The sequence below is a fragment of the Scomber japonicus genome, chromosome 23, assembly GCF_027409825.1.
Source record: "Scomber japonicus isolate fScoJap1 chromosome 23, fScoJap1.pri, whole genome shotgun sequence".
Taxonomy (NCBI): domain Eukaryota; kingdom Metazoa; phylum Chordata; class Actinopteri; order Scombriformes; family Scombridae; genus Scomber; species Scomber japonicus.
The window spans coordinates 14,016,057-14,031,743 of NC_070600.1; the positions used below are offsets into that span (position 1 = coordinate 14,016,057).

Below are 15,687 nucleotides of genomic sequence, written 5' to 3' on the forward strand. Positions count from 1 at the left end.
ATTCCCTTCTTGAATTAATATCATTTGTAAACAAAACTACAGCTAGACCATTTCCACAAGTAACACCTGTGGTTTTGAAACGGCTCACCCCTGGAGCATGTATGAGCTCAGTAAATTTCATGGCAATCAGTACATTAGATGTTAGATATTTCAAGATATCTTGTCAATGTGCCAAAGTTTTGGTCAAAGACAAATGTTGACCCAATTGTGGTGCAAAATTATATATCATAGGGTCAACAAATTGCTGGATGTATATAGAAATCCTCTGGGGGACATGGATATCCATAGTTAATGTAATGGCAATCTCTCTAGTAGTTGTACAAATATCTCCCTCTGGAAGAACCAATCAACTGACAAACTGACAGAGCAACCCTAAGCCCCTGCCTCTAACAGAGAGAAACCATCACAAAACAATATTAGCTACTTAGTTGTGACTATACTTTCTACAACTTTGTGAGATGTACTGAGCTATTAGACTCGCAAAAGCAGATAAGTATGAGCTTTCCGATGTTCCCACACAATACAGTTTCTGCAGAGGTTATAGACAAAGACAGACATTGTGTCTAACCCAGACCTGCCTTGAAATATTATAAAACAGCAGCAATAAAAGCCTTTGACAAAAAAGATTTGGTGTAAATGCACCAAACAGTCTATCTATGGCTTTGGTAGCAAATTTTTAACAGCAGCATGTAGTTTGGCTTATGTTGTAGCAACTAAAGCATTATGTGCATAGCAACAAGCGTTGCTATAGCACCTTGATGGCTTTGCAATTTTATTTAGCATGATGAAACCTTTTTGAGCGAATTAACACAACACACATACACACACACACACATTTTGCCTCTCTGTCCCCTGGCAACATACCGCATGAGGGTGTCATAAAAACACGTCCTGCTTGCCACCAGAAACAAAAGACAGGTACAGAGAGGAGGAAGGAAAAAAGTGAAGGACTTAGAGAAATGAATAATTTTTGTTCTGAAAGATAGATAAAAATAAAAGACAGGAAATTGAGAGAAAAACATGGACATTCTTGCCATAATAAAACTCTTCATGTATCTCAATTTCTGGTCTGCTGCACTCACCTCTTTGGAGGGAAGCACCACGCAGATCTAGGCAGCAGGATGGGGGTGAGCGGCTGTCCCGTGTGCCCGTCCACAGTGCTTATTGAAGGGCTTGGGAATCGACTGATGCCCTGGGTCGCCACCCCAGCCATGCCAGTGTTGTTGGCATTGTTGATGTTGGCATTGGAGCCAGATGAAGAGTAAGAGGAAGGGGTGAAGGTAGTTGAGTCCATGAGCTTCTCATGGGATGGACTCTCGCCTTCACAGGGAGAGCCCTTCTGGCTGATGTGCAACGGACGCTGAGTAGTGAAGGACTGTGGGAAGGACCCACGACCATCACTCTGGTTGTAGTAGTTGACGTGGTTGCCGAACAACCCACCCGCCCGCTGTGGTGTCAGAGAAGAGAGAGGGAGAGGAGAGAAAGATAGAGTGCAAAGAAAAGGAAAAGAAAGGTGATGAAAGTTGAAATATTGAAAGATGAGACAAAGAGAAATGGGGGGTTGAAGAGGAAATGTGAGAGGAATAAGAAAGGAGAAAAGAGAAGGTGAAAAGTAGAAAATGGAGGAGTGAAGACAGGAGAAAAAAATGCGGATAGTGGAAGAAAACACAAAGGTACCATGTTTAAATCAAAATACAAAAAAACCCACTTAGAATTTCTACAAATGTCACACTGATTCCAAGCAGCAACAAAACTTTTCTCAGCCAGGATGGAAATGCTAAGCAAATAAAGAGGTCTTACCCTGCCAGTGAAGGAGCACTAGAAACTGTGTGTATTTGGTTTCTGTCAGAGGCGTTTCTGTCAGTTTTCTTTTTTTGTTAAAAGAGGTTTTCTTTTGTTCAACAATTTCTGGTCACTGATTGTGTGTCCAAAACCCAAACGACCAACTATAAATTATTTGGTTCAGTATTTTAGTTCAGTGATTGGTAGCCAAGCTGTATGGTGGAAAATGAAGCTTTTATCAATGTCTTTTTGAACCTCTGAGCACATGCATGTGTTTATGCATGGAGCAACAATACGGCTTGAAGCTGGATGCTGATCATCTCTCTCTCTCTGGAGAGTGAGTGAGGGTGTGTGTATCCGACCTTTACCCTGAAGATATCGTCCTCGGATGCAGCCGACACGGGTTCCTTTATGCCTTTATCCAGCTCCTCCTCCACGGTCAAGTCTCCAGAGATGGCCCTCCGAATCTCTGGACCAATGTCATGCAATGTCCGCAGGCCCGCCTACACACACACACACACACACACACACACACACACACACACACACACACACACACACACACACACACACACACACACACACACACACACACACACACACAGACACATAACATGGAAAAACATGGTGACATGACAGTCCTGTTTTATTTACTGCCAAAAGACATCTGCACTCACATCATTCACATTCATTTAATACAAAAAGTTGTATTTCTGCACTTGTAATCCAGCCTTGAATACTGAGAATACACTATAAAGTATTTGCATCACACTAAGAAATCCATCAAAAATCACAATTTCTGTGCTCACAAATATGTACAGATTTATGAACGAGAATGAAAAAAACTCTTTGTGTTTGTGTACCTGCAGAGAGAGAGCAGTTTTGGGGGGCACTTTGGCCACCAGTCCTTGTTCTTTCCTCTTCTTAAACTTGCGGAAGTATTCCTGAATGAGGAAGGTAGCGTAGAACTTCCCAACTGTAACTTCATCGTCTGGATGAAAAAAATAAAAATATGTACATATTTAAGACAGGAAGATGCTATTTAGGAACATTTCCTAACGTGATGCAGCTGAGGTTTTGGTCATATTAACAGAAACAAATTGAGTCACAATGCAGTTCAAGAAATAATAATGGAAACCTCTCCATATGGCATATTACTTGACAACTTCAATTATAGGATTTACAAGTGTTTATTGATTTTGAACAAGATTACCAGCTACCAGCTACACATGTCCAAAACACGTGTTGCAGAGTATACATACCGCCAGCAGGGGGCACTACTTGATCCAGGAGTTTCATGCTGGTTCTCTTCCAGATCTTCTTAACTATGGCCCTCAGTTCTTCATTGGCCTGCTCCAGGTTACCTGCACACACACACACACACACACACACAAATGATAAAGTATAAATACTGTAAGTTTACAGTAATACTTTACGGTTACAACACAGCCAACTACTGTATGTCTACTATATCAGTATATTGAGTACATTTGACATTTGATGCTGGAGTCTGTGGTGTTTGTAGAGCGGTGTTGGACTATGACACAACAGCAAAGTAGGAGTAGGCACAGATTTATATGAAGTAGCTGTTCCAACATATCACCATGATGTATGAATATTTGGTCAACATGAGTTCGGAAAATCTGGTATCTCTACGACTGTTTTCACAAACTAGAGAAAGATCAGGAAAGTGTAGAAGAAGAAGAAAAGAGAAGCCTCGACATTAATGTTTATAACAGTTCCCTGTTGTATTTAGATCTAACCAAGATATCTGGGTAGAAACTGTAATCCATACTAGGGAACAGTCGAAAGGAAATGACTCCCTGGCACTGAAACAGGACCAGGAATAAGAGTAATGGCAATAATGGCAACAGAAATAAACTAGGACTTGGCAAGATTATGAGAAAATTTAATTCCTGTGTGGATAAGTTATTTGTGTTTGTGTTACCTTCTGTCTTTATCCTGAGTGCGGTCCTGACCAGGGCAAACAGTGTGGCGTTGAACATCACTGTTCCATCACTGTTCAGAGGCATGTTCATTGACACCAGACGCTATAGGAAATAAAACACACAAATAATATATTTTGAATACTTGAATTAAAACCCTTTTCAAATATTTTGCATATTTTCTACAGCTCTGCAGCCTTCAGACCATGTTTGATCATTTGTGGGACTGTGTGAGTGTGTTTTTACCTTGCAGGCCACCCTGTGTGGACAGAGCTTTCCAAAGCCAAGGGGAGGCTGAATTCTCCGGAGCAGAGTCACCACATCCAGGTGCTTTATCCTCCCCCTGAACACAGCACAGAGGACACATTAGTGACTCTTTGCAGATTAAAGACAAATTATTCTGATGACATATGCAGATTGTCACTTTTCTGTTAACTTACTTGGCTTCTGGGTCATATTCAGCCCAGATCCTCTTAAATTCGTCAAGATGATGCGGCCCCAGGATCGACCAATCACGCGTCAGGTAGTCAAAGTTGTCCATGATGACAGCCACGAAGAGATTGATGATCTGGGGAAAATCAACAATCAGTCAGAAACTACACTAGCAAAATGTAATTGATTATAGACTGCTTTTTCAAATTGGTGAAATGTCTATTGAACTCAAAACTGTAAAATGCAACTTTAAAAGATGTCTTAGGAGGAATAGTTTAACATACATTTTTTAACATTTTTTATTACTTTTGATTTGTTTAACAATTTGAGGAACATTAAAAACCTCAATCTTTACTCACCAGAAAGGCACAGAGCATGTAGAAGCTGACAAAGTAAATGATAGCAAACTGGCTGCCACAGTCCTCATTGTGAGGGCTGTTCTCAGTGGTTGATCCTTTCTCACACGGCTTCTGGGGCGAGCACGCCAGCATGATCTCCTGCCACGCCTCACCTGTCGCACATCTGGTAGACAGACACATGCATGCACACACATCCGCAGATATACACACACGTCGACGCAGGTATGCATGCAAAGATACGCACATGTACAAATACACAAAGGAAATGTACAGAGAAACACATACATGCATGAATTGCCACATGTGTGTACATCAGTACACCAACATGGAGTCACATGTGCATTTATGTATTAACACACACATACAGACACATGGAAGTGTGCATGTAGGCAGACAGAAACACAAGTGACACACACATGCATGCACATAGATATGACGACAGAAAAAGGGAGACACATACACACAAACACACACACAGAAACACACGTGTTAGGAGTGTCCACATCATAACAATTTATTTTTTGATATTGTGTGATCATATCTTCATACATTACATTTACAACAAACAAAGGAGTGCGATTTTATATTTGATTTTGTTGAACTGTAGTTCGAGTCCAAACTATAATTGTCTTCCATTCTGAATACTTCAGTACTATCAAGCTTTCTAACTCTGCAAGTGCTATATTATCAGGTGATTATATTTGGTGGATTTTATGTTACAACAACTATTTGTTTTATCATTGTTATTATTATTATTATTATTTGTTGACTGTTAATTGGGTTTAAATTACATTGTAGTATGAAGTATCCAAGTACACTGTCTCTGAATGGAAGCAAGATGTTATCATATATTCCATGAAGGGGTCAGTCCACAGAAACTGAGAGGATAGAATAGAATAATGTACTTTGCATTACCAAACGCAAAAACAATAAGATTTCTGACTGTTTATTATGTAAGATCAATCCTCTCAGTTCCTGTGTTTTTTATCCTCAGCATGGGATCTTACCATCATCACAACCACAGAAGACAGAGAGGTTTCTGAAAGTGGATCCTGTTTAAATACATTATTAGTAGATTTGTCTGACAAAAGTGACAAAGTTGTCCTCCTTAGTGGACCAGAATAAATTGTTTGTATTAAATCAATGCCAAATTTGCAACAATTATCACCTAACTAAAGAGCATACAGCTATACAAATAACGTTTGGATGGTAGCATAAATACATTATGGGGATCACTGCTACATAATTGTAGTTAGAAAGTTTAAACCCTCAGCACAGTGGTAGTAACATGGTCTCATAGTACCAACTGACAACACATGTTTCTATATTCACTCTCTGGCTTTTAGTTAAGCTAATGCTGCAACGAAGTGTCAATGAAAACCTCTTAAAGAACTAGTGTGTAAGGTTTGGTGGCATCTAGCGGTGACGTTGCAGATTGCAACCAATTGAATACCCCTACCCTTGCAAGTGTGTAGGAGAAGCTACGGTGGCCAAATCTTGTGACAAAAAGTGCCCCTTTCTAGAGCCAATGTTTGGTTTGTCCGTTCTAGGCTACTGTAGAAATATGGTGGAGCAACATGGCAGACTGTGGAAGAAGACACACTCCCTATATAGATATAAAGTTCTCATTCTAAGGTATCTAAAACACAATAAATCCTATTTTCATGGGATTATACACTAATTAAAACAAATGTATGAATATGTTATTCAATTTAGTCTATTATAGTCGATGCCACTAAATCTTGCACTGGCCCTTTAATGCAGAATATAAAAGACTTAAAATAGTCTTAGAGTAAATAGACAAGAAAAAAATACAAATAAAAAAAAGGAAAAAGTATTGTATTTGATGTATAATTACAGAATAATGATGAGAGACAAGAAGGGATAAGAAGGTTATAATGATAACGCAAAGAAAGCAATAAGCTAGAAAAAGAGAAGCAAAAATATGAAGGAGATAAAATAAAGAAGATAGAATAAAGGGTAGATATAACAAGTTAAATAGATGACAAGGACGGTATAAAGCTTCCTCACCTGAAGAGCAGCAGCACTGCCTGAGGGAACGTCTGGAAATTGTTGTTCCTGTTGATCTGAGTGTGGTCCTGCAGCGCTATTTTACCAAACATCTGTACATGAGGGATGGAAGTAGTCACAGCACACAGGATATGACGTCAGCATTGACAAGAGGAAGTGGTTGTTCTCTGGATCAATTTGAATGACTGGTTGTCCCCAGCCAATGAAATCAAAGTGTCTCCCGCCCATTATCAGTAATACAAACTACACAATGGCTTGTGGGAGACATTAGAGGACAGACGGAGAAAGGAAGAAGAGCGACAAAGACAGGCGACAGCTAGAGGAGGGAGAAAAGTGTAGGAGAGAAGGGCGACGTGACCAAACAGGAACTCTGGATGACAAGACTCCAGGAGGACAGACACAGGACGGAGGCCAGCTGGAGAAGAGAAGGAGAGAGAAGAAAACATAACAGAGGGAAGGAGAAACTAGGGGACAGGATGACAGCTTACCTGCATACCGATGACAGCGTATATGAAGAATAGCATCACTATAAGCAGAGCTACGTAGGGCAGAGCCTGAAGAGGAGAGAGACACATTAGTGACAAGTCATCTGCATTATCATCCTGCACCAAGGCTGCAATCTATTCACTTTCATTCAAACCAATTGCAATTAGCCTACAACTGATTTAGGGAAACTATTGTTCTCACATGCATCATGTTCAGTTTTCAAATTGTCAGATACAATATGATGAAGTTATTGGTATTTTATGAAAGTGAATTGAGCTGCAACCCTGTGTGGCACAACACCAAAAACAATCCATGATAAATCATCTGACACAGGAGTGAAAAACCTCATACAAAAAATACAAACTGCTCTCTAAGTTTAGCCAGAAGACCAATCCCAACTGTACAAATGCCAAGACCGAAACACAGCCACAGCAGGTACATCTTGTATATTTACACATCTGGGAAGCTGTGTAGAACTGAGCTCCTGGCTAACCTTACTCCTGCACATGGAAGAGGAGGGCCAAATCATGATAAATAATTGAAAAAAAGCAAACATTGCTTAACATGATGACATGTTAAACTACTTAAAAAATGGGAGTCAGTTTTTTGCTGCATCACCAGTGTTTCAAATTTCGACGAGCGTACTGTAACATGAAGTGGCCCATCTCAGCTGACACAAGAGAGAGAACAGATTATTTTTCATTTCCTCATTATTCTCTATCAAATGATTTTCTGTTTTGGTGGAGTGCTTTGTTAAACTTATCTAATGCTTAACCCTCCTATAGGGAATGGTAAGCTCTCAGGGGTTAGTAGTAGGGTGTTGGAGAGTAAAAGGGGTAGTAGAAGAAGAGGAAATGGATATAGAAGACGGGTGAAGGGGAGGAAAGATTAAGAAAAAAAGAGATTGCTAGTTGAGGTGTTCCTGCCCGTTTCCTAACTTCATGTCCCTACATCCTTCCCTGCCTCTGCAGTGAGACTCCTAAACCTCCTCTCCGTTACCTCACACCTTCCGTCTTTCTTTTCCTCCTTCCCTGTCAAGTTCTAGACTCAACAGGCAAATGTCTCTAACTTCTAAATTTCTACAGCAATAGGAAGAGAAGACAAAGAAAAGAAGAGAGGAGGCATGGAAAGGAAAGGTGGCTTGTGAGTCTCCACCAGGCTGGATTTACACAAGAACAAATATATGTTTAGTCCCATGTGACTCAGATCTGAAGTATTCACATAATTTATACAGTATTTATAAAATGAAAACCAGCCTATTATTGATTAATTAAGCAGATAATCACTTTGGTAGTGAAATCCATTCAAGTATGACATTTTAACACCTAGTTTAAATATACTTATGGCCTCCAAAAAAAGGTAAATCCTATCTGGGTCACATAAGGGTTACAACTCCACTTTCCCTCTGCTATTTGCATTTCTGTCCTGTGTAATCCCAACCCCCCTGATCTAGCATGTTGTGTCCGTTTCTCCCCTCACTTGGAAGGATTTGATGAAGGTCCACAGCAGGGTCCGAATCCCTTCCCCGCGAGACAGCAGCTTCACCAGCCTCATCACGCGGAACAGCCGGAAGAAGGTGATGGAGATCCTGGCGTTCTCTTCAGAGTTCTGCAGTCCCTTTTGGTGGGGTTTGGTGTTTTTTGTTTTAATAAAAACACAGGACGCATGGGAGCACATGCAGATAGGTTGGGAAAGTAAACACACATACATACGAACACACACACATACACACACACACACACACGTACAGATGATCATACAAACATACACATGTGCATATGCACATAGAGACACACAGAGATGCATACGTACAAGTAATAACACACATACATCACATTCGCATCACATATTTGCACCCACACACACATGTGGATGTGAACAGGCACAACGCACACGCATGCATGCACGCACACAAACAAACAAACAAACAAACAAACGAACACACACACACACATACATACACACACACACACACACACACACACACACACACACACACACACACACACACACACACACACACACACACACACACACACAGAGTTAATAATTGGATATCTGCGTCCTACAAAATCCCATCAAAATCAACTGACATTAGAGATCTGGGAGAGAATCGGGCAATCATGCTTATTTTTGAGGCTTCTTAAAAAAAATCACTTGGCAACAAAAAGATCAACAAACTATCCACATCTTCCTGAAAACATCTGCTTAAACCACTGTTCCTCTATATATCTTCATATAGGATATGTCCAGCTGTGCATTCAGACAGGTTACTGTTACTTTAGAGTTGTCACATTATCCCTACACTGACTAGTTTTTACTGATGTTAATAGTTCTAAAATCCCAGCACTCTGCTGTTCTTCTACTATGGTTCCAGACTGTCATAATCATGGTGAAGAAAACACTCTTGGGCGTTGTCTTTACATACAAGACAGGTAAATCCAGCATTGCAACGACATTTGACAAGCATTAAAATACTCAGCCTCATGAAGCACATCATCTAACTGAGCTGAAGGATTTGTTTATTCCGTGCTGGTATGGAATAAAATTCTAATAACTGAAACTGGGCCGGGGGGATTTCCATCGATGGAGGTAAGCTCCTTCATAAATCACTGATAACAATTCACAACAGACACAGTACAGAAATCCTAGCCTCCAGGCAGATTCCTGTTTCAATAAATCATGCAGGCAAGCTAATTGTTTGTCTCTCACAGAGCAACTGGCCACTGGGAGGAACAGTCCAAAGATGACATTCAGGAGGATAAAGATATTACTGTCTAATACAACTAACTCCAGGTATAAATACCTATTTTCACAGTTGGTTCTCAACTTCACCTACTGTTTACTTTGATCTCCCCAAAATTGCCTTTTTTTCCAGCAGTCTTTTTTTTGTATTTGCAAAGCTTCTTGCAATGGACATGCAGTGTTTTGCCTCATAAGCTATTTAAGCCATCTAGTATATAGTATACTTAGGATTCTTTTTGTATTTTACTCAGAAAATGCCTCAGCAAAGTTCTAAAGTACAAGGTTGAGAGGCACAGTAGCTTTCAAACTGCCTATTGTCCCAGTAGTCGTCCACAGAAAATAACTCAATGATGAAATATTCAGCCATCTCGCTGAGTGCTATTCTAATACAGATTTATTTATTTATGCTGCTGCTGCTCCTTCTCCAGGACAAAATAGCGGAAAAACAAAGGCAACATCAGAATTTATCTAAAAGAGAAGTATGGTGCAGTTACTGTATTACAGTGACTAAGGCTCCAGTATACTATTTACATTTAAACCATATACAGTGGTTAATGAATCTACCAAATCACCACACAAATGCACCAGTAAGCAATAAACAACCATATACAAACGCAACATTTCTACTGTAACAATGTAACAATTACAATGACATACTAAATATTTCTAAACTGCAGTAGCATCAGTACATGTAACCCAACAAACACTAAATCAAACAGGGTGACCTCCAAATCAGTTTGTCGCCATGTGTTTTTCCAAGAAGCCATCAATTCTTTATGCTAATCCCACAGAGGACACACAGTGTGCTCCTAAAAAAAGGACATGCCATTTTCCACACATCTTACTGCAGTTTGGGATAACAGATGTCATATATTACTTTTCAACAAAATACATGTTACGGCTGTTAAAGTCATAACTATAATTATCAAAATGTGTTTCCTATCTATAGGATGAATGACTTTTGCGTACTTTATTAAAAGGTAGGTGTCACCTTTTCCTGGTGACACTGTAGTGTTGACAAGTAACGCAAGATATGAGTTGCCCCAAACTCTACAGACAGATATGATGGAAATGACACTTCCTACTTAGCAATGTAAATCAAACTTCTGTGCTGCATGTAATATCACAACTGGACCACAGTGGGCACCATTGCACCATTGAGAGAGTGGGGCAGTGAGCAAGAGAGGTACAGTGACAATAAGTGTAGAGAGGGTGAGAGAGAGACTGAAGATGAAGTATAGTTTGAATTACTCAATGAAATCCAAACAAATACATTAATTCATTGATAAATCGATAGATAGAAAGATAGACAGACAGATAGATACATAGACAGATGATAGGCCAGTGGAGAAGAGTGGACGAAAGAGAGACAGCGTGATTGTGTGACCATGATGGCTTGCACCGATGATGAAGCACTAAAGATACCACACCCGTAAAGGAAGGGGGGCAAGTTGCAAGCCATGGGGGAGGTGGAGGGCAGCGGGCACCATGGCAACAACAATAGCCACTCAAGGAAAGTCGCACGACTCCAGTTACACTAGGCCTGTACAACACAGTGTTCGTCACCATACACACACATAAATAAACGTGTAAAAGTAACAAACAACAGCTACATAAGTACAGGGTAACTCTGTGCATGCTGCAGAAGATGACAGCGGGAGCGACAGAGGAAAGTTGAAAGGACCAATGAAAAGCCAAAAGTTCTGGATCATACCACGGGTAGCGGAGTAGAAGGAGGGATGGAAGGATGGAGGGATGTAGGGATGGTGGAGGAGGTAGGGAGGCGGACGAGGTTACCGTCGGAGCGTACCATTGGCCTTACCACAGGGGGGTGAGAGGAGGAAGAGGAGGAGGAGGAGGACGAAGAGGAGGAGGACGAGGACGAGGAGGAGTCAGCTGGCTTTAAGGAAAGGCAACAAAGATCAGCACCAGAGCAGCGCCTTGTGTGTGTGTATGTGCATTTACAGTATGTGTGTTCTTTTAAATATTTTTATGGGAAAAGTAGTGAGAATTTCACACTGCCCAGACAACTAAGGCTAGTGAGTGTTCAGTCCCTGACCAACCCCTCACATAGTGGAAAAATAAATTTAATCCGAGCCAGGAGGGAGAATTGTGCTAGATATTACTGCATATATAGACTGGCCCCATCCTCTGTGAGGACCACATCAGGCTGATTCACTGAGAAGACTGAAACATGTAGAAACTGCAGGCTGCTGGGAAATTCCTGTCCAATACCTTGAGGGCCAAAATAATGAATAATGGTCTGGAGCAGGCACAGGAGAGAAGGGAGCTGATTGTGTACGAGTCTCTGTGCAACATTTATGTGTAGGGTCACTGTCATGTGAGCCTATGGAGTTGTGTGTGGCCGCCTCTGTAGCTATCTGTTTTTCTTTCTGCCAGCTGAAACTACACTGCAATAACCGTAGTTGACACTCAAGCTACGTTTACCAAAAACATCTCAGCATTAAAAGACACTGCCTGTTTAAAATACTTGATGTGTTATTCGGGCAATTCTTTGACTTAAAAATAGTCAGGATCCAAGTGAAATGAGAAAGGTTTGGACCTTGTGAAACATTAAGTGAGTTCAACACCTGTTGTTGTTGTCCCACAGTTGTCAACTAACCAGACAAACATTTCAGTTTCATCTACTTTCAGGTCAAAGTTGCATCAGAATATCACATTAAAAAGACAGTAGGTTATTATCATCTAATTCAGTCCCACACTGGACTAAGATGATTTTAGATGCTTTTGGAAATCAGAGCTCACAAGTATTTAGGTAACACTGAGAAGCAAAACATAACATACTATAGGGAGACATCCAGTTACTCAGAGTAGTAACGTTTTGGACTGCTAGGAGTGATAGATTAACTAGTAGTTCAATCTATCACTCAGTAGCTGTTTACTCTGCTTTGGCAGTGGCCCTGTTATAATACCTTACTGAAAAAATAATGCATCATTACTCCCAATCTTTATCCAGAGAGAAAAGAAGGACATGACACATAATGACTAGTTGAGTACAATTAACTTTGAAGGAAGGAAGAGGTGAGGGGGAAATAAAAAAGGAAGAAACCAACAAAAAAGAGAGAGGGGGAGGTAAAAAATCGGAAATTAAAAATAATCTAGGAAATGTGGGCAAAAGAAGAAGAGCCAAAAAGGGAAGGAAGTTATTTTAAAAGGGAGAGACAAAGCAGAAAAGGAAGGTGGGAAGAAATTATGCTTTTAAAGGAATTCTAACAGGGCCATACACACCTTTATGGTCACGAACACTAATGACGGACAATAATGTATCAAGTACCTCTAAATACCAGTACACTTGTGTATTATAAGCACATAGTTTGTACCACTTGTCTAATTGTCCAGTAAGCAGGAACTGGCTGAGAACGAGTGAGTGAAGTGTGTGTGTGTATGTGTGTGTGTATGTGTGTATCTATTTGTGTTTGAGAGGAACTGAGGTGCATAATGGTGTAAAGGGATGAAAGTTGGAAGGAAGGACAACTGTAGGAAGGAAGGGAGGGAAAAGTGATGGATAAAGGGTAGACTAGGATGAGTCGGAAAAGGCGGGCAGGAAGAAAAGGAAGGCAGGAAGGATGCAGGGAAGGAGGATGGCACTATTATCACTAGTGTGGACTAAGTGAAAGACTGAAGATGAGTGTGTGTGTGTGTGTGTGTTTGTCTGTATCTTTTAATTACAGGGCCAGCTGGGACAATTTAAACATGATTTAAATCTGAATTTGCTTCAATTTGAAAGTGAAATCAGAACCATGAACCAGACTTAGATTAAAATCAAATCACTCCTCATTATATTTCCCATTATGAACCGACACAAAACAAATTTAAGAGTGTAGTGGACTTGTGGCCCTGGAGGATTCGTGCATTATACGTCAATTAGATCAAAGTACAAAAACAAAACATCAAAAAAACATCATTTTTAGATCAATTCAGGCTGAACTGAAGTGCAGATGTGAGGTACCAGAGATGCTGCCCACACAATTTTTAAAATTTAACAGTTTTCTCACATTGCACGTCATTTTTCCGAGCAAAAATTGTATCAGTTCAATCCGTTCAATAGGTAACATGGATTTCTTGAGCATTTATACCCTTGACTTTTGGCTTTTACTTTTTTTGTTAAAAATGTAACATAAAAGTACATATTTATTTAATTGTAAGGGGTTGGAATAAAAAACACAATTAAGTACTAGCATGAGAGACCCATGTTACCAAGCTTGCAATTCAAGTGAGCAAGCAACACTGCAAACAAACAAGAGAAAAGACAGAGATAAACATCCATAAAAGAAGACTCGAGTGAACTCAAAAAGCTCAGAAGGAGAAGGAGAGAGATAGAGAGGAAAAGAAGAGGCATTCCAAAGAGATAGAAAGAAAAAGAGAGATAGATGCAGTCCATACTAGCATCGTCTGCAAGACACTGCTCAGAGCAAACCACTACCAATCTGTTCACACTACTTCTACTCAAACCAAAATCAAAAATGTAAAAAGAAACCATGTAAGATTTAAGAAGCACCCGCAGGTTGCTGGAGAGACCCAGGATTAAGGAAGTATACTGATTTGATGACCACAAAAAGTGCAGCTAATCTACCAAGCACCCGACACAACAGCAGAGCGGGTGCACTCAAACAAGATATTTTGGCCATTTAATATTTGCTAAAGGCAAAGTGATAACATTTTAAAACCTGGCATGTTACTGCACTTCACAGTGCACTTAGGAATGCAATCAAAGAGAGCTAGCTATTGGCAAGCTGCTACTATTAGTTTCTAATCGCATTGCTCAGTAAGTTAAAAAGCATTCACATGTGTTTAGTGCCTGATGAAATGCAGTAGCAGGCTAAAATTTAAAATGTGACAGTGTGTCGCAGTTCAAAAACAGTCAAGAGTTCTCACGGGATTGAATGCGGAGGGTTTCTTAAAAAACAAAAAAGGTAGCTTGGGCATCTCATCACCCAAATAATCAAAAACCATCAGATAAGAATAAAAAACAACAAAAAAAGAAGACTTGGGGCATGCCTTTAGGTTAGGTATGTGAGATTATGAATCATTCAGAAAAAAACTGCAAACCAATTAACCAAATAAATCAAACCAAATCAAAGGCAAACTCCAAAGCAAGGTGTTAAGTGCAACATCAGTGACTTGTATAGATGACAAAGATGTATATCTCTGGCCCAGTGAACCTCAGTATAAAGGTGGTTAAATACTGTCAGATCCCAAAAGAGATATTGTATCTTAAAATTGATTTCTAATCACTCTAACTGTCTATATGTATATATATCTATGCACGCATATATTCCTCTCTTTTATCTATACAAGTATACTCTACACAAGTATACAGAGTTGATTTCCCTGACATCAAATTCCTGCAATAACATAAAATAACAGAATATCCAAGTAGTTTAGAAATTACCCAGTGTCTCATGGGGGCAAATGGATTCCCTTTCTAAAGGAATGAAAACAACTGCCAAGCTCATACACCCCTGGGATACACTAACCTTATTTGTATGCCTGACCAGTGCTGTCTGAGGTAAAACACTGCATTCTACAACAGGGGAACATACTGGTGTAACTGTGTGGATATCATTTCCGTGTTTCATGGCATCAAACCAGCAGCAAACCTGCAGTTGAGGTTGTGGGACAATTTCGGTGAAAACTATGTTTAATGTATATCCCCAGTAGTTATCTGCTATTCAAGAGAAATTAGTCTATAAGTGATGTGACATATTTGAACTTATATACAGATGTCTCATTCTAACCTGAGATGCCCATGTCTACATGTACACTGACTTTGTGACTGTGGATATGAATACAGTATGAATAAATTATGATGAGGTGATTGGTACTGCTCTCACGTAAGTATAAAACTGGATCCAGCAGATGGTTAGTTTAGCATTTAGACTGGA

The 15,687-nt window shown here is 40.0% G+C and overlaps 1 protein-coding gene across 1 annotated transcript in view; it reads right to left on the reverse strand.

The window, feature by feature from the left end:
* The window catches only part of cacna1c (calcium channel, voltage-dependent, L type, alpha 1C subunit), a 178,317-nt gene that overhangs the window by 3,669 nt on the left and 158,961 nt on the right, over positions 1 to 15,687 (reverse strand). The window contains exons 35-47 of the mRNA XM_053314129.1: positions 11,592 to 11,681; positions 8,516 to 8,653; positions 7,039 to 7,104; positions 6,551 to 6,642; positions 4,520 to 4,682; positions 4,169 to 4,296; positions 3,975 to 4,071; positions 3,731 to 3,833; positions 3,045 to 3,146; positions 2,646 to 2,773; positions 2,145 to 2,285; positions 1,083 to 1,447; positions 865 to 891 (exon numbers count right to left, since the gene is read on the reverse strand). Of these exons, the coding sequence (XP_053170104.1) occupies positions 865 to 891; positions 1,083 to 1,447; positions 2,145 to 2,285; positions 2,646 to 2,773; positions 3,045 to 3,146; positions 3,731 to 3,833; positions 3,975 to 4,071; positions 4,169 to 4,296; positions 4,520 to 4,682; positions 6,551 to 6,642; positions 7,039 to 7,104; positions 8,516 to 8,653; positions 11,592 to 11,681 (1,640 nt within the window). The remainder of the gene's footprint in view (positions 1 to 864; positions 892 to 1,082; positions 1,448 to 2,144; positions 2,286 to 2,645; positions 2,774 to 3,044; positions 3,147 to 3,730; positions 3,834 to 3,974; positions 4,072 to 4,168; positions 4,297 to 4,519; positions 4,683 to 6,550; positions 6,643 to 7,038; positions 7,105 to 8,515; positions 8,654 to 11,591; positions 11,682 to 15,687) is intronic.